This window comes from Ranitomeya imitator, chromosome 5, assembly GCF_032444005.1.
Source record: "Ranitomeya imitator isolate aRanImi1 chromosome 5, aRanImi1.pri, whole genome shotgun sequence".
Classification (NCBI taxonomy): Eukaryota; Metazoa; Chordata; class Amphibia; order Anura; family Dendrobatidae; genus Ranitomeya; species Ranitomeya imitator.
The window spans coordinates 157,493,942-157,517,063 of NC_091286.1; the positions used below are offsets into that span (position 1 = coordinate 157,493,942).

General features: G+C 44.3%; 1 protein-coding gene across 3 annotated transcripts in view; it reads right to left on the minus strand.

Moving 5' to 3' along the window:
- Positions 1–23,122, minus strand: part of LOC138681605 (protein Mis18-alpha-like) — a 96,832-nt gene that overhangs the window by 61,709 nt on the left and 12,001 nt on the right. For all 3 annotated transcript variants that reach the window (XM_069769240.1, XM_069769239.1, XM_069769241.1), the window contains exon 2: positions 21,236–21,302. In XM_069769240.1, the coding sequence (XP_069625341.1) occupies positions 21,236–21,302 (67 nt within the window). The remainder of the gene's footprint in view (positions 1–21,235; positions 21,303–23,122) is intronic.

Below are 23,122 nucleotides of genomic sequence, written 5' to 3' on the forward strand. Positions count from 1 at the left end.
CTGTATAGCATGTCATGGGAGCATGTGGTAGTGAGCTCGGGGCCTTCACTTCAGCCGCCAGCGGTCCTCCTCAGAAGCGTTTGGCAGTTGGCTGAGCGGTGCCGGGGGCGGCTGTCAGAAGTGACAGCTAGCTGGCGGGCCGTTTAAAATCATCAGGGGGGCTGGATGCGGCATGCGGGCCGCATCTTGCCCAGGTCTGCGATAGAGGAAAGGGTCCTTTTCTATGACAAAACTATGCTGTTCAAATTGAATATTTGACTCCAACATAACAAAAAACAAAATGAGCAAATATATTCTAGCAAGTAAATAAGTAAAAAGTAATAGTACATGTAAATAACATAGGGTAGTATTTACTCATTCTGCAGGGTCACTATGAATATCTAGTGATGCCTTTCGGACTGTGCAATGCACAAGCTGTGTTCTAACACTTTGTGAATTACATCTTTTGTGATGTTCTATTTCAGTAAATCTTAGTCTATCTGAACAATATCCTAATGCTTTTCAGAGATTTGGACTCAAATTGCCTTCATATCCTTTCCATTCTAAAGAGACCTCGATTAAAAACCACCTATATGCCAGGGTGGAGAACTATCTATTTGAGTGGGAAGAATTGCCATTCCTCGGCTTCCTCATCTCTTCTGAACGTCTTCGTATGGACACAGAGAAAGCTTCCACCATATTGGATTGGCCACAGCCAATCAGTTTCAAGGCTCTCAAAAGATTTCTTGGCTTTGCCAATTATAACTGATAATTTATTTAAAAAAAAAAAAAACACCTTAAGTGGTTGCTCCACTGACAGCCCTAACTCAGTAGGGCACCAATTCCTGAAATTGGTCAGTCAGCAGTTCAAGCATGCCAAGAAACTCAAGTTTTGTTTTTCCACTGCTCCAGCCCAGCACCTTTCTGATGTGGACACACAGTTCTTTGTTGAAGTGGATGACTTTATAACTGGCGTACGAGCAGTTCTCTTGCAAAATTCCTTTAGAACAAGAAATCATCCCTGTGGATTCTTCTCCAGCAGAGCTAAATTATGCCAATGGTGACTGGACATAAAAATGGGGCCTTGTGGAATGACTATCTTCTTGAAGGAGCCAAGTTCCCAATGAAGAGAAGAGACCAGAGTGCAAAAGAAGCCAACCAGTAGAGGCAGGCTAAGTAGCGATAGTGAGACCTAAAGGAGAATGCTAGTGTTAGGGGACAGGTTGGGGGCCGGAGAGCCTAGACAAATGAGAAGGAAGTGGGTCTACAATACTCAAATTAAGGGGTTATACAAGAAAATAATAGGAAGACTGCATAAAGGAGGGGGGAGCTGAACCGACCTGAAAACAGCAGTATTTTCTGCCTTGTATGGACAGTAAATGTTCCCATATATATTGGACAAAAAGCATCTGCATTCACCAATTTCCAGAATTCTATGTGATGGGTATGGGGTCTTCAGACACCAGGTGATGTTGGTGAGGGAAGGATCAAGCTTTTAAAATTTAAACCACCTTATCTTTTTGTTTTCAAGGGATTCTGAATACTCATTTTTCAAAAGCACCTTAAAGCAAACCGGTCATCATGATTTTGCCAAGTAAACTACATGCACTGTCAGGTTGGCACTATCATACTGATTACAATAATACCTGGGTTGATGAGAAACATCTTGTGGTTGCTTAGTCTGTATTTGCAGTTTTCAGTTAATAAGTTAATAAGATTCTCACGCTCCAGGGCAGTGCTGTGGGAGGTCTTTTATGTGGTGATCTGCTTAGGTTTTTGTCTGCATGGGCTTATGATAAGTCACTGAGTCTTCCGTGACCTGCACCCTATTTTACATACTGTATACATTATTGTTGGAATGCAGACCTACGTCACGTCCTCCCGGGTTGCCGCGTGCCATTTAGACTGGTTCCCCCGGTCAGGACAGGATGTGGGCCAATACCATGAATGGTCACACTCAAGCACCGAGGATCAGCTGCTACAATTTAATTTACAAAATCCTTCTCACCTGATTGGTTGTCTCCTGTTTAAATATCTTACTTCCCCGTATCTGTGCTGGGCACAGTGCTTTGAGTGGGTACGTTTATCATTGCCAGCATTTCTTCTTTGTACAGGCACTTTATTCTTATTTCCACTACCTCAGCGCATTTGTCACTTTATATTACACTGTTTGGTGTTTATTATATTTCATGGACCTGTTTGTTGTATGTATAATTTTTATTGTTTTTTTATTTTTTTAAACAGCTCTTTACAAGTTGTCTGATTCATTAACACATGTTCTTTAGGAGTAAATATTTAATCATTCCTGTACTTCATTTACCATGTGTCTTAGTACTTGATTTTCCATTCTATGCTATTGTTTAATTGTTGTGAATGCTACCAAGGCAAATTTCAATATAGTATATCTGGACTTTATGCACTTCCTGAATAGTCTCCATATTTTCAAATCATTGTTATACAAACCATATAGAATTTCATTAATATATGCGTACAGACAATTCAGGAACATCCTGCTAATCACTGATTATATCCACTACCGTTCAAAAGTTTAGAGTCACTTAGAAATTTCCTTATTTTTTTTTAAGAAAAGCACAGTTTTTTTTCCAAAGAAGCCAATATTAAGTGATTCAGAAATACACTATCAAAAAAATTCTCAAAATGGCCAGAAAAAAAAACTTTCATGTGAAACTCGACAGTCTATTCTTGTTCTTAGAAATGAAGCCTATTCCATGTGAGAAATTGGCAAGAAACTGAAGATTTTCTAACCAGAGTAGAAAGAGAAGTGGGAGGTCCCGCTGCACAACTGAGCAACAGAACAAGTACGGCTACTTTTACACTAGCGTTTTTTGCAAAACGTCGCAATGCGTCGTTTATGGGAAAAAACGCATCCTGCAAAGTTGTTTGCAGGATGTGTTTTTGCCCCATAGATTAAGATTAGCGACGCATTGACATGTCGCAACTCGTCGTGCGACGGTTGTGCCGTGTTGTGGCGGACCGCCGGGAGCAAAAAACGTTACATGTAACGTTTTTTGCTGCCGACGGACCGCTTTTTCCGACCTCACATGCGCGGCCGGAACTCCGCCCCCACCTTACAATGGGGCAGCGGATGCGCAGGAAAAATGCATGCGCTGCCTCAGTTGTGCGGCGCATTCACTGCTAGCGTCGGAACCTCGGCCTGACGCACTGCGACGGGCCGAGTCCGACTCTAGTGTGAAAGTAGCCTACATTAGAGTCTGTAGTTTGAGAAATCGAAGCCTCACAGGTCCTCAACTGGCAGCTTCATTAAATAGTACACACAATACGCCAGTGTCAACGTCTACAGTGAAGAGGCGACTCCGGGATGCTGGCCTTCAGGGCAGAGTGGCAAAGAAAAAGCCATATAATGGAAAAGATTAATATGGGCAAAAGAACACAGACATTGGACAGAGGAAGATTGGAAAAAAGTGTTATGGACAGATGAATCCAAGTTTGAGGAGTTTGGATCACACAGAACATTGGTGAGATGCAGAAGAACTGAAAAGATGCTGGAAGAGTGTCTGACACCATCTGTCAAGCATGGTGGAGATAATGTGATGGTTTGGGTTTACTTTGATGCTGGTAAAGTGGGAGATTGGTACAAGGTAAAAGGGATTTTGAATAAGGAAGGCTATCACTCCATTTTGCAAAGCCATGCCATAACCTATGGACAGCGCTTGATTGGGGCCAATTTCACCCTACAACAGGACAATGACCCAAAGCACACCTCCAAATTATGCAAGAACTATTTAGGGAAGAAGCAGGCAGCTAGTATTCCATCTGTAATGGAGAGGCCAGTGCAGTCACCAGATCTCAACCCCATAGAGCTGTTGTGGGAGCAGCTTGACCGTATGGTACGCAAAAAGTGCCCATCAAGCCAAACCAACTTGTGGGAGGAGCTTCTGGAAGCATAGGGTGAAATATCTCCAGATTACCTCAGCAAATTAACTGCTAGAATGCCAAAGGTCTGCAATGCTGTAATTGCTGCAGAGGTAGCATTCGTTGACTAAAGCAAAGTTTGAAGGAGAAAATTATTATTTCAAATAAAAATCTTTTTTTCGAACCTTGTCAATGTCTGGACTATATTTTCAATTCATTTGGCAACTCATTTGATTAATAAAAGTATGAGTCTTCATGGAAAACACAATTGTCTGGGTGTCCCTAAACTTTTGAACAGTAGTGTAAATGAGCAATTATTGTCAAAATTGAATATAAATTGTTATATTAACTACATATGCATATAATTTGTAGTCTGAGAAAAATTTTTTGCATCCAGCAAAATGGCGGCAGTACTTGGGGTCACTTATGGGGGGATTCTGCTGTTCTGGCACCTCATGGGCTCTCCCAGCGAGTCATGGCACCTACAAACCATAACAGTAAAATCCGGCGCTCCTTGCCTTCTGAGCTTTGCACTGTGCCTGAAAAATATTTCCCGATTTACATGCAGGATTTTGGAGAACTCAGGAAAAAAATGGACCTCAGTTTGTTGTAAAAAAAAAAAAAAAAAAATCCTATTAGCCGTTAGAAAAATTAAAAGCTTGGGGCTAAATACTTTTTTTATGAGGAAAATGTGATTTTATTATTTTCACGGCTCAACATTATTAACTTGAAGCACCTGGGGGTTCAAGGTGCTCGCCATGCATCTAAATACACTCCTTGGGGGGGGGGGGGGATCTAGTTTCCACTGTTTAGGCACATCAGGGGTTTCCAAATAGGACATGACATCCGCTAATAATAACAGGAAACTTTACATTCAAAAAGTCAAATGACGCTCCTTCCCTTCCGAGCCCTGCTTTGCGCACAAACAGTAGTTTTCTCCCTCATATTGCCTATCGGCGTACTCAGGAGAAATTGCAGAAGAATTTGTATGACGCAATTTCTCCTGTTGCCCTTGTGAAAATGCAATATTTTGGGCTAAACTATTTGTGGAGAAAATTTGATTTTTTCGTTATGGCTCAACATTATAAACTTCTGTGAAGCACCTGGGGGTTCAATGTGCTCACCACACATCTAGATCAGATTTTCAGTTTCCAAAATTGTGTCACTTGTGGGGGATTTCCACTGTTTAGGCACCTCAGAGGCTCTCCAAATGCGACATGGCGTCCACCAATTGTTCCAGGAAATATTGCATTCAAATAGTCAAATGGCGCTGCTTCCCTTCCAAGCTCTGCTGGGCACCCAACAATGGTTTTCTCCCTGATATGGTGTATTGGCATGCTCTAGAGAAATTACACAATGTATGTTGGGGTCCATTTTCTTCCTGTTACCCTTGTCAAAATAAACAAATTGAATCTAAAAAAAAAATTGTGTGGGAAAAAAAGTTGAATGTTCATTTTTTCCACATTCCAAAAATTCCAGTGAAGCACCTGAAGGGTTAATAAACTTCTTGATTGTGGTTTTGATAACCAAGAGGGGTGCAGTTTTTACAATGGTGTCACTTTTGGGTATCTTCTATCATATAGACACCTCAAAGCAACTTCAAATGTGATGTGGTCCCTAAAAAAAAAAAAAAAAAAGGTTTTGTAAACTTTGTCGGGAGAAGAGAAAAAAAACCCCATTGGTCAACTTTTAACCCTTATATATTCCTAACAAAAAAAAATAAAAAATTGGTTCCAAAATTGTGCTGATGTAAAGTAGACATGTGGGAAATGTTATTTATTAACAATTTTGTGCGATATGACTGTGATTAAGGGCATGAAAACTAAGTTGGAAAATTGCAAAACTTTCAGGAAATTTCCTTTTTTTTCACAAATAAACAGAAGTTATACCAAAGACTATCATGAAGTACAATATTTCATGAAAAAAATAATCTCAGAATCACCAGGATCCGTTAAAGCGTTCCAGAGTTACTACCACATAAAGTGACAGTGGTCAGAATAGTAAAAATTGGCCTGGTCATTAACTCCTTAAGCCCCAAGGGTGGATTGCACGTTATAATGACCGGGCCAATTTTTACAATTCTGACCACTGTCCCTTTATGAGGATATAACTCAAAAAATGAAGAAAAAAAAATGGAAATTTGGTGAAAATTTAGAAAATTTTGCAATTTTCCAACTTTGAATTTTTATGCCCTTAAATCACAGAGAGAAGTCACACAAAATACTTAATGAGTAACATATCCCACATTGACTTTTCAATGCAAAATTGACTGGAATGGAGATGGGACGCCATGTTGCGTTTGGAGAGCCACTGATGTGCTTAACCCCTTCCCGACCTTTGACGCCACGTAGGCGTCATGAAAGTCGGTGCCAATCCGACCCATGACGCCTATGTGGCGTCATGGAAAGATCGCGTCCCTGCAGGCCGGGTGAAAGGGTTAACTCCCATTTCACCCGATCTGCAGGGACAGGGGGAGTGGTAGTTTAGCCCAGGGGGGGTGGCTTCACCCCCTCGTGGCTACGATCGCTCTGATTGGCTGTTGAAAGTGAAACTGCCAATCAGAGCGATTTGTAATATTTCACCTATTATAACGGGTGAAATATTACAATCCAGCCATGGCCGATGCTGCAATATCATCGGCCATGGCTGGAAATACTAATGTGCCCCCAGCCCACAACTCCGATCGCCCCCACAGCCCCCCGATCTGGCCGGTACACTGCTCCGGCTCCCCTCCGTCCTGTGCTCCGCTCCCCCCGTGCTCTTGTCCGCTCCCCCCGTGCTTCAATCACCCCCCCGTGCTCCGATCACCCCCCCTGCACTCCGATCCACCCCCCTCCGTGCTCCGTTCCACCCCCCCGTGCTCCGTTCTACCCCCCTGTGCTCCGTTCCACCCCTCCCGCGCTCCGATTCACCCCCCCATGCTCCGATCCCCCCCCCCCCCGTGCTCCCCCCCCACCCCATCATACTTACCGATCCTGCCGGGGTCCGTCCGTCTTCTCCCCGGGCGCCGCCATCTTCCAAAATGGCGGGCGCATGCGCAGTGCGCCCTCCGAATCTGCCGGCCGGCAGATTCGTTCCAAAGTGCATTTTGATCACTGAGATATAATCTATCTCAGTGATCAAAATAAAAAAAATAATAAATGACCCCCCCCCCTTTGTCACCCCCATAGGTAGGGACAATAAAAAAAATAAAGAATTTTTTTCCACTAATGTTAGAATAGGGTTAGGGTTAGGGGTAGGGTTAGGGTTAGGGGTAGGGTTAGGGGTAGGGGTAGAGAGGTAGGGTTAGGGGTAGGGTTAGGGCTAGGGTTAGGGTTAGGGCTAGGGTTAGGGTTTCGGTATGTGCACACGTATTCTGGTCCTCTGCGGATTTTTCCGCTGCGGATTTGATAAATCCGCAGTGCTAAACCGCTGCGGATTTATGGCGGATTTACCGCATTTTTTCTGCGCATTTCACTGCAGTTTTACAACTGCGATTTTCTATTTGAGCAGTTGTAAAACCGCTGCGGAATCCGCACAAAGAAGTGACATGCTACGGAATGTAAACCGCTGCGTTTCCGTGCAGTTTTTCCGCAGCATGTGTACAGCGATTTTTGTTTCCCATAGGTTTACATTGAACTGTAAACTCATGGGAAACTGCTGCGGATCCGCAGCGTTTTCCGCAGTGTGTGCACATACCTTTAGAATTAGGCCATGTGCACACGGTGCGGATTTGGCTGCGGATCCGCAGTGGATTGGCCGCTGCGGATTCGCAGCAGTGTTCCATCAGGTGTACAGTACCATGTAAACATATGGAAACCAAATCCGCTGTGCCCATGGTGCGGAAAATACCGAGCGGAAACGCTGCGTTGTATTTTCCGCAGCATGTCAATTCTTTGTGCGGATTCCGCAGCGTTTTACACCTGTTCCTCAATAGGAATCCGCAGGTGAAATCCGCACAAAAAACACTGGAAATCCGTGGAAAATCCGCAGGTAAAACGCAGTGCCTTTTACCCACGGATTTTTCAAAAATGATGCTGAAAAATCTCACACGAATCCGCAACGTGGGCACATAACCTTAGGGTTAGGGTTGGAATTAGGGTTGTGGTTAGGGGTGTGTTGTGGTTAGGCTTGTGATTAGGGTTATGGCTACAGTTGGGATTAGGGTTAGGGGTGTGTTGGGGTTAGGGTTAGGGCTGTGATTAGGGTTATGGCTACAGTTGGAATTAGGGTTGTAGTTAGGGTTAGGGGTGTGTTGGGGTTAGGGTTGTGGTTAGGGGTGTGTTGGGGTTAGGGTTGTGATTAGGGTTATGGCTACAGTTGGGATTAGGGTTAGGGGTGTGTTGGGGTTAGTGCTGGAGGTAGAATTGAGGGGTTTCCACGGTTTAGGCACATCAGGGGTCTCCAAACGCAACATGGCGCCACCATTGATTCCAGCCAATCTCGTATTCAAAAAGTCAAATGGTGCTCCCTCAATTCCGAGCCCCGACATGTGCCCAAACAGTGGTTTACCCCCACATATGGGGTACTAGCATACTCAGGACAAACTGCGCAACAATTACTGGGGTCCAATTTCTCCTGATAACCTTGTGAAAATAAAAAAATGCTTGCTAAAACATCATTTTTGAGGAAAGAAAAATGATTTATTATTTTCACGGCTCTACGTTGTAAATGTCTGTGAAGCACTTGGGGGTTCAAAGTGCTCACCACATATCTAGATAAGTTCCTTGGGGGGTCTAGTTTCTAAAATGGGGTCACTTGTGGGGGGTTTCTACTGTTTAGGCATACCAGGGGCTCTGCAAACGCAAGGTGACGCCCGCAGACCATTCCATCAAAGTCTGCATTTCAAAAGTCACTACTTCCCTTCTGAGCCCCGACGTGTGTCCAAACAGTGGTTTACCCCCACACATGGGGTATCAGCGTACTCAGGAGAAACTGAACAACAACTTTTGGGGTCCAATTTCTCCTGTAACCCTTGGGAAAATAAAAAATTCTGGGCTAAATAATTATTTTTGAGGAAAGAAAATGTATTTATTATTTTCACGGCTCTGCATTATATACTTCTATGAAGCACTTGGGGGTTCAAAGTGCTCACCACACATCTAGATAAGTTCCTTTCGGGGTCTAGTTTCCAAAATGGGGTCACTTGTGGGGGGTTTCTACTGTTAAGCCATATCAGGGGCTCTGCAAACGCAACGTGACGCCCACAGAGCATTCCATCAAAGTCTGCATTTCAAAACGTCACTACTTCACTTCCGAGCCCCGGCATGTGCCCAAACAGTGGTTTACCCCCACATATGGGATATCAGCGTACTCAGGAGAAACTGGACAACAACTTTTGGGATCAAATTTCTCCTGATACCCTTGGGAAAATAAAAAATTGCAGGCTAAAAGATCATTTTTGAGAAAATAATTTTTTTTTTTATTTTCATGGCTCTGCGTTATAAACTTCTGTGAAGCACTTGGGGGTTCAAAGTCCTCACCACACATCTAGATTAGTTCCTTTCGGGGTCTAGTTTCCAAAATGGGGTCATTTCTGGGGGATCTCCAATGTTTAGGCACACAGGGGCTCTCCAAACGTGACATGGTGTCCGCTAATGATTGGAGCTAATTTTCCATTTAAAAAGCCAAATGGCGTGCCTTCCCTTCCGAGCCCTGCCGTGCGCCCAAACAGTGGTTTACCCCAACATATGGGGTATCCGCGTACTCAGGACAAACTGGACAACAACATTTGGGGTCCAATTTCTCCTATTACCCTTGGCAAAATAGGAAATTCCAGGCTAAAAAAATCGTTTTTGAGGAAAGAAAAATTATTTTTTATTTTCACGGCTCTGCGTTATAAACTTCTGTGAAGCACCTGGGGGTTTAAAGTGCTCAATATGCATCTATATAAGTTCCTTGGGGGGTCTAGTTTCCAAAATGGGGTCACTTGTGGGGGAGCTCCAATGTTTAGGCACACAGGGGCTCTCCAAACGCGACATGGTGTCCGCTAACAATTGGAGCTAATTTTCTATTCAAAAAGTCAAATGGCGTGCCTTCCCTTCCGAGCCCTGCCGAGTGCCCAAACAGTGGTTTACCCCCACATATGAGGTATCGGCGTACTCGGGAGAAATTGCCCAACAAATTTTATGATCCATTTTATCCTATTGCCCATGTGATAATGAAAAAATTGAGGCGAAAATAATTTTTTTGGAAAAAAAACAGTACTTTTTCATTTTTACAGATCAATTTGTGAAGCACCTGAGGGTTTAAAGTGCTCACTAGGCATCTAGATAAGTTCCTTGGGGGGTCTAGTTTCCAAAATGGGGTCACTTGTGGGGGAGCGCCAATGTTTAGGCACACAGGAGCTTTCCAAACGCGACATGGTGTCCGCTAACGATGGAGATAATTTTTCATTCAAAAAGTCAAATGGCGCTCCTTCCCTTCCGAGCCTTACCATGTGCCCAAACAGTGGTTTACCCCCACATATGAGGCATCAGCGTACTCAGGACAAATTGGACAACAACTTACGTGGTTCAGTTTCTCCTTTTACCATTGGGAAAATAAAAAAATTGTTGCTAAAAGATAATTTTTGTGACTAAAAAGTTAAATGTTCATTTTTTCCTTCCATGTTGCTTCTGCTGCTGTGAAGCACCTGAAGGGTTAATAAACTTCTGGAATGTGGTTTTGAGTACTTTGAGGGGTGCAGTTTTTAGAATGGTGTCACTTTTGGGTATTTTCAGCCATATAGACCCCTCAAACTGACTTCAAATGTGAGGTGGTCCCTAAAAAAATGGTTTTGTAAATTTCGTTGTAAAAATGAGAAATCGCTGGTCAAATTTTAACCCTTATAACTTCCTAACAAAAAAAAATTTTGTTTCCAAAATTGTGCTGATGTAAAGTAAACATGTGGGAAATGTTATTTATTACCTATTTTGTGTCACATAACTCTCTGGTTTAACAGAATAAAAATTCAAAATGTGAAAATTGCGAAATTTTCAAAATTTTCGCCAAATTTCCGTTTTTATCACAAATAAACGCATAATTTATTGACCTAAATTTACCACTAACATGAAGCCCAATATGTCACGAAAAAACAATCTCAGAACCGCTAGGATCCGTTGAAGCGTTCCTGAGTTATTACCTCATAAAGGGACACTGGTCAGAATTGCAAAAAACGGCAAGGTCTTTAAGGTCAAAATAGGCTGGGTCATGAAGGGGTTAAACATTGAAACCCCTCAAAAGTGACACCATTTAGGGAAGTAGAATCCCTAAGGAACTTATATAGATGTGTTGTGAGAGCCCTGAGCCCCCAAGTGTTTCACTACAGTTTATAGCGCAGAGCCGTGAAAATAAAAAATCATTTTTTATTTTTATTTTTTTTTTTTCACAAAAATTTTTTTAGCCCCCAGTTTTGTATTTTCCCAAGGGTAACAGGAGAAATTGGACCCCAAAAGTTGTTGTCCAATTTGTCCCGAGTACGCCGATACCCCATATGTGGAGGGGAACCACCATTTGGGACGCATGGCAGCGCTCAGAAGGAAAGGAGTGCCATTTGGAATGCAGACTAAGGCCATGTGCACACGCTGCGGATTCCGTTACAGAATTTTCCACAGCGGATTTGATTAAATCCGCAGTGCAAAAAGTACTGCGGATTTATCGCGTTTTTTTGTGCGGTTTCCATTGCGGTTTTAGACACCTGCGGATTTTTAATATGGAGCAGGTGCCAAACCGCTGCAGATTCCGCACAAAGAATTGATATGCTGCGGAAATTAAACCGCAGCGTTTCCGCACGTTTTTTTCTGCAGCATGTGCACAGCGGTTTTTGTTTTCCATAGGTTAACATTGTACTGTACACCACATGGAAAACTGCTGCGAATTCGCAGCGTCAAAACCGCTACGGATCCAAAGCAAAAGCCGCAACGTGTGCACATACCCTTAGGCTGTGCACACGTTGCGGATTAGGCTTAGGAATTTCTGGTGCGTATTCCACCTCTCCTGGCAGAAAACACACCTACCGATTTGTTGCGTTTTTTGTGCGTTTTGGCTGCGGTTTTCTTGCGGATTTGCTGCGTTTTTTACCCCTGCCGTTTTCTATAATGGAATGGGTACAAAAACGCTGCAGATTCACAAAAAAGTGATATGCTACTTCTTTTAAACCGCAGCGTTTCCGCAGCGGATTTTCCGCAGAGTGTGCACAGCATTATTTTTTCTCATTGATTCACATTGCACTATAAATCAATTGCGGATCTGCACCGCAAAAAACGCTGAGGATCCGCAGGGAATCTGCAACGTGTGCACATACCCTTAGATGGATTGGTCTGCAGGCGTCACGTTGCATTTGCAGAGCCCATGATGTAACTAAACAGTAGAAACCCCCCACAAGTTACCCCATTTTGGAAACTAGACCCCCCCAAGGAACTTATCTAGATGTGTTGTGAGAACTTTGAAACCCAAAGTGTTTCACTACAGTTTAGAACGCAGAGTCGTGAAAATAAAAAATCATTTTTTCCCACAAAAATGGTTTTTTAGCCCCCCAAATTTTTATTTTCCCAAGGGTAAAAAGAGAAATTGGACTCCAAAAGTTGTTGTCCAATTTGTCCTGAGTACGCCGATACCCCATATGTTGGGGTAAACCCCTATTTGGGCACATGGGAGAGCTCGGAAGGGAAGGAGCATGGTTTTACTTTTTCAACGCAAAATTGGCTGGAATTGAGGTCAGACGCCATATCGCGTTTGGAGAGCCCCTGATGTGCCTAAACAGTGGAACCCCCCAATTATAACTGAAACCCTAACCGTAATCCTATCCCTAATGGGAAAATGGAAATAAATACTTTTTTTAATTTTATTATTTTTCCCTAACTAAGTGGGTGATGAAGGGGGGTTTGATTTACTTTAAGAGTTTTTTTGGCGGATTTTTATGATTGGCAGCTGTAACACACTAAAAACCGCTTTTTATTGCAAAAAATAGCTTTGCGTCTCCACATTTTGAGAGCTATAATTTTTCCATATTTTGGTCCGCAGAGTCATGTGAGGTCTTGTTTTTTGCGGGACGAGTTGACGTTTTTATTGGTAACATATTCGGGCACGTGACTTTTTTGATCGCTATTTATTCCGATTTTTGAGAGGCAGAATGACCAAAAACCAGCTATTCATGAATTTCTTTTGGGGGAGGCATTTATACCATTCCACGTTTGGTAAAATTGATAAAGCAGTGTTATTGTTCGGGTCAGTACGATTACAGCGATACCTAATTTATATCATTTTTTTATGTTTTGGCGCTTTTATACGATAAATATTTTATAGAAAAAATAATTATTTTTGCATCGCTTTATTATGAGAACTATAACTTTTTTATTTTTTCGCTGATGCTATATGGCGGCTCGATTTTTGCAGGACAAGATGACGTTTTCAGCGGTACCATGGCTATTTATATCCGTCTTTTGATCGCGTGTTATTCCAGTTTTTGTTCGGCAGTATGATAATAAAGCGATGTTTTTTGCATAGTTTTTTTTTTTTTTACCGCGTTCATGTTATAGGGTCAGATCGCTTGCTCTGAGCAGGCGCTGGTAAGCCACCTCCCTGCAGGAGCCGGGGGTTAATGTGCCAGGGGGGGTCAGTGCCGGATGTTAGCTGCGATAGTCAGCTGACACCTGGCCACAATCAGCCGCGCTCCGCTCGTGAGCGCGGCCGATCGGATATGACGTACTATCCAGTCACTGGGAATTAAGTCCCAGGTCACCTTGATGGGATAGTACGTCATATGGGATTAAGGGGTTAAAGGGAACCTGTCAGCAGGATTGTGAACAGTATCCTACAGTGTCAGGTCGGCGCCGTTATACTGATTAAAATGATACCTTGGTTGATGAAATCTGTCTTGTGGTTGTTGTTTAATCTTTATTTTTAGTTTTTAGTTAATGAAATGCTTGTGCCCTAGGGCGGGGCTTCGTGGGTGTCTATATTAGTAATGAGCAAGTGTGCTCCTTACTCAAGATTTCCGAGCATGCTCGGGTGTTTGAGTGTTTTGAGCGTGCTCGTAGAATATGTTGGAGTCCGCGCAGCTGCATGATTTGCGGCTGATAGGAAATCCCCACATGTATTCAGGCTGCCTAACAGGCAATCCCTGCTTGTGTTCAGGTTGTCTAAGGCCGATTTCACATTTGCGGTGCGGTTTCGGCGGCATACATCTGCATGCGTCGTGTTTTCCTAACTTTAATATTGTGGATGCAGGTATATGCGTTTGTATGCTTTCGGCTGCGTTTGACTATGCATGCATCGTTTCGGCTTGTGAGGCTGGGCGCGTCTAACGCAACATGTTGCAATTTTGGAGGCGGCAATTTTCAGCCGCCATGCGGACGCTTGCGGAGGGAATGCGTTGAATCATTGCATTACAGTCTATGGGAACGCAGGCGTACGCGGGCACACGCGTTCGCTAGCGTTTTCGTAAGCATGTGTTTTTCCAGAGTAAACATGTCTAGACACTGATTAGCCACCCCCCACACAAAGATAAAAAGAAGGTGTGGGCACTGGCATTCCACTACTCTACAGACTTGGAACCAGACAAGTACCTCTCCATTTGTGAAGAATCACAACTTTGGCTAATGTGAGTATAAAAGCGAATGTCTGTCTTTCCTTTTTCCTATATTTAGTATGTACTAATTACTGTTTTTTTTCCTGCAGTATTCATAATTTCTTCTTCCTTGTCTTCTGAGGAGCGCCCTGGCCCTGAACGTGCTGGACGGGAAAGTGAAGTGAGTACATTCCCTACTAATTGGTATGTATTCTCTGTCACATATACACATGTGGTCATTTTTTTTTTTTCTTTATCAGAACAGTTCTTCCACTGCAGCGGAGAAGGGTCATAAGCAGCCAGCACAAGTTCGGGAGTCAAGACGGCGTGTAAGTATACTTGACTGATTGTACTGTTTTTTTTTGTTTTTTTTTCCTGACTACTATTCTTGCCTGTTTTTTACTTCTTCACTTTGCTTCTATCTGCCCTTTGTTGTCTTGACTACTATTTTTTTCCTTGACTTTACTTATTCTTTCCTGTTTTATGTATCTGTTTTCCTTCTTTTTCTTATCTTTACAACATTAATATCTTTCTTTTCTAGGTTCCAGAATGGGATGAAGACTTCATCAATAATGACCTCCTAATTTCCCTGGTCGAGGAGTGAGTCCCGTTGTGGTGATCCGGGGGATGTGGAATGAGGTGGCCCGAGCGATGATGGATGGCTGGGACAACGCCACGGGTCCACAAGGAATTTTGTAAGTATTTAAATGTTGTGTGATGCGGCATTGACCTTGGCCGGGATCACACAACTGTGTGTGATGCGATAAACTCCTCTGAGTTTCTCGCATCACACACAGTTGTGTGATCCCGGTACAGCGTTCTGCTGCATACCACTGCACGGCCACCATTCCATGCCCTGCTGGACACCACTACAGCGCCCCCATCATGCAGAGTGCTGCTGCACAGTCCACTGCCACCACCATGCCGAGTGCTGCTCCTGATTGGACCTCCTCGACCACCACCGACATGCCGCAGCAACCGGACCCTGGCAGGCCGTCCACCAGCACCATGCCGCCACCGCAGCAGCACCAGGATCCTGCCAGGCCGTCCACCAGCATCAGGCCGCAGCAGCACCAGGATCCTGCAACGCCGTCCACTCGCACCATGTCGCTAGAAGACACCACGCCAACGCTCCCCAGAAGACAGCAGCGCAGAACACAGGAAAAGAAAAAGAAAAAAAAAAAAAACCACAAGGGACTCTCGCACTCACTCCCCCTCTCAATGTGTCTGTGATGTCCGGTTTGTCTCTCCCTTCCAGTGTGTCTGTTTCATCCCATTCCTTCACTCCCATTCCTGACCTCACTACTTTCGTTGCCCCTTCCCCTACAACCCCTTCATCATCTTTACCCAGTCAAACGTTATCTCTGCTCAATACACCCCAGTTCCGTCACGTTTCCCCGAGTCGCCGTAGTTAATGTAATTTATTTATTTTTTTAATAAATGTGATTGTTTTTGCCCCTACTACTGTTTGGTTCTTTGTATCGCGCCGCCAGCAACACACACCGTGCGCTGACTAAACACCCTGCGCCGTACACTTTGTGTTTTTGCCGCCTCATATCTCCAGGACTGACACAACTTGAACACTGCAGCCTTGCTTCTTGTGTCTGTCGTGGAGCTATGAGTTGTCAAAAACAAATATGACATGCATTTTCTCTAGCATCTCTTCAGTCTGCATAATCTATTGGACGCAGAATGAAGAGACGATGGAGGTAATACAGGGCATATCTATACTCACCTGGCCAGGTGTCAGAAATAGTGAATTCAGGATGCACATAACCCAGCATCCTGAATTAACTATTTCTGATACCGGGTCTGGTGAGTATAGCTATGCCTTGTATTACCTCTATCGTCTCTTCATTCTGCGTCCAATGGATACTGCAGACTTAAGAGACGCTGGATCAAATCAGAAGTCACCTACCATAGAACTGACATTTGAGTGGATTAAAGACAGAGGGCACTCGGTACAGGTATCAATACAGGTTTTTTAGTTACACCAAACATTACAGGAACATTTTAACATTACAGGTACATACACAAACAAAACAGAACATTTTATTAAACCCTTTCATCTTGCTATGCCATACATCCGATATCAGAAACAAAAGTAGGCAGCAAATTGGTCCCTCATTTGGGCAACTTTTACTGTTGACCGCAGAGGGTGATGATGGTAATCTGGCAATGGGTTTGAAACAGGTTCATCAAGTTCAACGTTGGGTCACTCTTTAGCCATTATGTAGTTACGCAGAACCACACAGGCTTTGACAACCTCATCGACTGTCTCTATTTTTAGATTAATGGCTGTTCCAGGAATGCGCCATTTGGAGACAAGAATCCCAAAGGTACACTCAACAGTTTGTCGTGCCCTGGTCAGACTGTAGTTAAAAAAATTTTCGGTGTGGTTCAAGTCCCGACTGGAGTATGGTTTCAATAGGTTTTCACAAATCTGAAAGGACTCATCCCCAACCATAACAAATGGCCTTGGCCTGCTTTCAGTGTTGGAAAGAGGTCGTGGCAGGGGGAAATTAAAATGTTTTCCACACAAGCTTTGGCCCATGTCCGAGTTTTTAAAAGTCTGGGAGTCATTGCCACGGCCAAAAACTCCAATGTCCACGGCGACAAAGCGACAGTCATCATCTGCAATCACCATGAGCACTACAGAAAAATATTTTTTGTAGTTGAAGTACTCAGATCCAGTTCTGGCTGGTTTGGTAATCCAAATGTGTTTCCCATTCACTGCTCCCAAACAGTTGGGGAAATTACACACTCGCCAGATTTTTTTGGAAATTTCTAGCCACATTTCCATGGTGGGCAGGGGATAAATTCATCCAGGAGAACATTCCACAAAGCACGGCAGGTGTGCGCAACTATTCCAGACAAGGTGGAAATTCCTAGCCAGTACTGAAAATGGAGCGATGATAGAGTCACCCCGGTAGCCAGGAATCTGCCAGAGAAAGAAAAAAAATTACGAACAATAATATTTATGATGGGGTTTTGCAAAACACAAAGGAAAAAACAATTAATACATGGCAGAACAATAATAATTATGACAGGCATTTGTTTTGAAATATTACGTACCTTAATGTGACCAGGAGGCGTTACTCAGCAGGAATCGCTGTACGGAGCTGGGTGTCCTGTCTCCTGATGGCTCCTTTGACACGACCAAGCAAATCCCAGAAGGTCTCTTGAGACATCCTGGTATATTCTACAAATTTCTCTGGGTTGGCATGGAAATGGAAACTTGGCAAAATTTTGGAAAATTTCACAATTTTCGCATTTTGAATTTTTATTCTGTTAAACCAGAGAGTTGTGTGACACAAAATAGTTAATAAATAACATTTCCCACATGTCTACTTTACATCAGCACAATTTTGGAAACAAATTTTTTTTTTTTGGCTAGGAAGTTATAAGGGTTAAAATTTGACCAGCAATTTCTCATTTTTACAACGAAATTTACAAAACCATTTTTTTTTTAGGGACCACCTCACATTTGAAGTCAGTTTGAGGGGTCTATATGGCTGAAAATACCCAAAAGTGACACCATTCTAAAAACTGCACCCCTCAAGGTGCTCAAAACCACATTCAAGAAGTTTATTAACCCTTCAGGTGCTTCACAGCAGCAGAAGCAACATGGAAGGAAAAAATGAACATTTAACTTTTTAGTCACAAAAATGATCTTTTAGCAACAATTTTTTTATTTTCCCAATGGTAAAAAAAAACTGAACCACGAAAGTTGTCCAATTTGTCCTAAGTACGCTGATACCTCATATGTGGGGGTAAACCACTGTTTGGGCGCACGGCAAGGCTCGGAAGGGAAGGAGCGCCATTTGACTTTTTGAATGAAAAATTGGCTCCACTCTTTAGCGGACACCATGTCGCGTTTGGAGAGCCCCCGTGTACCTAAACATTGGAGCTCCCCCACAAGTGACCCCATTTTGGAAACTAGACGCCCCAAGGAACTTATCTAGATGAATAGTGAGCACTTTAAACCCCCAGGTGCTTCACAAATTGATCCGTAAAAATGAAAAAGTACTTTTTTTTTTTTCTTCACAAAAAATGTCTTTTAGCCTCAAATTTTTTTATTTGCACATGAGCAATAGGATAAAATGGATCCTAAAATTTGTTGGGCAATTTCTCCCGAGTACGCCGATACCTCATATGTGGGGGTAAACCACTGTTTGGGCACACGGCAAGGCTCGGAAGGGAAGGCGCGCCATTTGACTTTTTGAATGGAAAATTAGCTCCAATCGTTAGCGGACACCATGTCGCATTTGGAGAGCTCCTGTGTGCCTAAACATTGGAGCTCCCCCACAAGTGACCCCATTTTGGAAACTAGACCCCCCCAAGGAACTTATCTAGATGCATATTGAGCACTTTAAACCCCCAGGTGCTTCACAGAAGTTTATAACGCAGAGCCAAGAAAATAAAAAATAATTTTTCTTTCCTCAAAAATGATTTTTTAGCCCGGAATTTCCTATTTTCCCAAGGGTGACAAAAGAAATTGGACCCCAAATGTTGTTGTCCAGTTTCTCCTGAGTACGCTGATACCCCATATGTGGGGGTAAACTACTGTGTGGGCACATGCTGGGGCTCGGAAGTGAAGTAGTGACGTTTTGAAATGCACACTTTGATGGAATGCTCTGCGGGCGTCACGTTGCGTTTGCAGAGCCCCCTGATGTGGCTAAACAGTAGAAACCCCCCACAAGTGACCCCATTCTGGAAACTAGATCCCCAAAGGAACTTATCTAGATGTGTGGTGAGCACTTTGAACCCCCAAGTGCTTCACAGAAGTTTATAACGCAGAGCCGTGAAAATAATAAATACGTTTTCTTTCCTCAAAAATAATTATTTAGCCTGCAATTTTTTATTTTCCCAAGGGTTACAGGAGAAATTGGACCCCAAAAGTTGTTGTCCAGTTTCTCCTGAGTATGCTAGTACCCCATATGTGGGGGTAAACCACTGTTTGGGCACACTTCAGGGCTCGGAAGGGAGAGAGCACCATTTGACTTTTTCAACGCAAAATTGGCTGGAATCAATGGTGGCGCCATGCCGCGTTTGGAGACCCGCTGATGTGCCTAAACAGTGGAAACCCCTCAATTCTAACTAACACTAACCCCAACACACCCCTAACCCTAATCCCAACCCTAACCACAACCCTAACCCCAACAAACCCCTAACCCTAGTCTTAACCCTAATTCCAACCCTAACTCTAATTCCAAACCTAAACCTAAGGCTATGTACCCATGTTGCGGATTTGTGTGGGGATTTTTCCGCACCGTTTTTGAAAAATCTGCAGGTAAAACGTACTGCGCTTTACTTGCGGATTTACCGCGGATTTCCAGTGTTTTTTGTGTGGATTTCACCTGCGGATTCCTATTATGGAGCAGGTGTAAAACGCTGCGGAATCTGCACAAAGAATTGACATGCTGCGGAAAATACAACGCAGCGTTTCCACGCTGTACTTTCCGCACCATGGGCACAGCGGATTTGGTTTTCCATATGTTTACGTGGTACTGTAAACGTGATGGAAAACTGCTACGAATCCGCAGCGACCAATCCGCTGCAGATCCGCAGCCAAATCCGCACCGTGTGAACATAGCCCTAAGGCTACGTTCACATTGGCGTTCCGCCAATGTGCGTCGCTGTTGCGCCGGCGACGCAGCGGCGACGCGCCCCTATGTTTAACATAGGGGACGCGTGCGTTGTTTTGGTGGCGTTTTTCGCCACGTGCGTCGTTTCCGACGCTAGCGTCGGACGCAAGAAAACGCTACATTGTAGCATTTTCTGTGCGTCCGATTTTCGTCAAAAACGACGCACGCGTTGCAAAACGCGCGCGTTTTTACGTGCGTCGCGCGTTGCGTCGCCGACGCAGGGCGGCGCAACGCTAGTGTGAACCTAGCCTAAGTGCAACCCTAGCCCTAAGTGCAACCCTAGCCCTAAGTGCAACCCTAGCCCTAAGTGCAACCCTAGCCCTAAGTGCAACCCTAGCCCTAAGTGCAACCCTAGCCCTAAGTGCAACCCTAGCCCTAAGTGCAACCCTAGCCCTAAGTGCAACCCTAGCCCTAAGTGCAACCCTAGCCCTAAGTGCAACCCTAGCCCTAAGTGCAACCCTAGCCCTAAGTGCAACCCTAGCCGAAAAACAAAAATAAATATATTTTCTATATTTTACCTACCTATGGGGGGGATAAAGGGGGGGTTTATTCACTATTTTTTTTTATTTTGATCGCTGTGATAGGACGGGGGAGGGGCGGGGGGAGAGGAAGGCGCTTAGGACAGGACGGAGGGGTAGGGAACACTGACGGCGGCTGCAGATCGCTGCCGTCAGTCGTGGGGGGGCCAGATCGGGGTCTCCAGCCATGACCGATGCTATTGCAGTATTGGCCATGGCTGGATTACAGATTGCTCGACTGGCTGTTGAAAGTGAAACAGCCAATCAGAGCGATCGTAGCCACCACCCCCTTGGCTAAAGTACCACTCCCCCTGTCCCTGTATTCGGGTGAAATTGGAGTTAACCCTTTCACCCGGCCTGCAGGAACGCAATCATTCTGTGACACAGCATATGCGTCACAGGTCGGATTGAAGTTCATTCTATGTCCTCCGTAGTACAAGCCTGCGCAAGACAATCTTGCGCAGGCGTGTACTACGGAGGACATAGAATTAACTTCAATCCAATATTGCGGTCAGCATGCACCCAGCGGGTAAGGAAAGGGTGAATCAAATACCCCAAAACTCCGCCCATTATTTAAAAATGGTCCCGCCAAATTCAGGTGACAGGTTCCCTTTAAAACGTCCATGCAGGATATAATTTATTACAAGATCAACACAAGGAATACATGCCTGTAAGAGTCCAGGTCGTACGAGGCAACTGATCTGGCTGTGTTAATTTCCACATTATTTGTAACACCTGCAAAAAAGGATAAAAAAAAAAAAGAAAATGTAACTTTTACTGAAGGTATTTTTGTGTTATTTACAAAAATCCTCAAAAAACAAACAAACCAGGTATCACCTTAGCTCTTTACAATAGAGGCACTCTACCAACATTTCTGCTTCTTTAACCCTGCTGTTCTGTTGGTCAAAAATGACCGACTTTGAACTTCAATATTGTTTAAAATATTCAAGATGCGGCTCTGAAACCCGTGGCCGACCGACCCATCCTCATTTAAGTCAATCAACCACAAGTTTCAGAACCGCATCTTGAACACCCCAAAAAATACCAAAGTTCAAAATAGGTCTCCCCAGACCGAACAGAACAGCAGGGTTAAGGGTAGGTTTCCACGGTCAGGCACAGGCAGCGCTTTGGACGCAGCACATATCAGCTCATCCAAAGCGCTGCCGGCTTTTGAGTGCAGGTGATTCCGCATGTGTTTACTGAACCGTGCAGAATCATCAGGCCAAATACATTGGAAGGGAAATTTATCTTGTGGAGATGCTCCGTCTCGAAAGACGCGCTGTATGTACGCGTCCTTGCACGCTTAAGCCTATGGGTGCGAGTGAGACAACGCACATCACTCGGATATCATCCGAGTGACGTGTATTATACGCTGACCCCGGCAATGGAGGAGATGGAGAAATTCATTTCTCTGCCTCCTCCGCAGCTGTGCTATGATCCTCTTTGTGCGAGAGGCTCGGAGCACAGACACATGACACTCGGCTCCTGCTCACAGCAGAGAAGGAGCTGAGGGTCATTAGCATATAGCATCCAATGCCATATGCTCATCTGACCTCGGCCTAAAGGTACCGTCACATTAAGCGACGCTGCAGCGATATAGACAACGATGCCGATCGCTGCAGCGTCGCTGATTAGTCGTTGTGTGGTCGCTGGAGAGCTGTCACACAGACAGCTCTCCAGCGACCAACGATGCCGAAGTCCCCGGGTAACCAGGGTAAACATCGGGTTACTAAGCACAGGGCCGCGCTTAGTAACCCGATGTTTACCCTCGTTACCATTGTAAATGTAAAAAAAAAAAAAAAAAAAAAACACTACATACTTACATTCCGGTGTCTGTCGCGTCCCCCGGCGTCAGCTTCCCTGCACTGTGTCAGCGCCGGCCGTAAAGCAGACCACAGCGGTGACGTCACCGCTCTGCTTTATGGCCGGCGCTTACATAGTGCAGGGAAGCTGACGCCGGGGGACGCGACAGACACCGGAATGTAAGTATGTAGTGTTTTTTGTTTTTTTACATTTACAATGGTAACCAGGGTAAATATCGGGTTACTAAGCGCGGCCCTGCGCTTAGTATCCCGATGTTTACCCTAGTTACAAGTGAACACATCGCTGGATCGGCGTCACACACGCCGATTCAGCGATGTCAGCGGGTGATCCAGCGACGAAATAAAGTTCCAGACTTTCAGCTCCGACCAGCGATGTCACAGCAGGATCCTGATCGCTGCTGCGTGTCAAACAACGATATCGCTATCCATGACGCTGCAACGTCACGGATCGCTATCATTATCGTTCTAAAGTTGTTCAGTGTGAAGGTACCTTAAATGTGTGGTTGGGAGAGTTAAATGTCCAGCTACTGTTTTTTTGTCTCTGTTGTGTGTTTTGAGGAAGGCAATTTCCCTTCCTAAGCTCCGGCGGGAGCTGAAGTGTGTTGTGTCCGAGAAGGCTGGAGCCATGCTGGGGGGACTTTTGTGTAGACTTCTTATTTTCATTTGTGCCAGAAAGACTGTTTTGTGTTACCACTTTGCTTTGTGGTTTATGAAGCAATAAACCACCCAAAG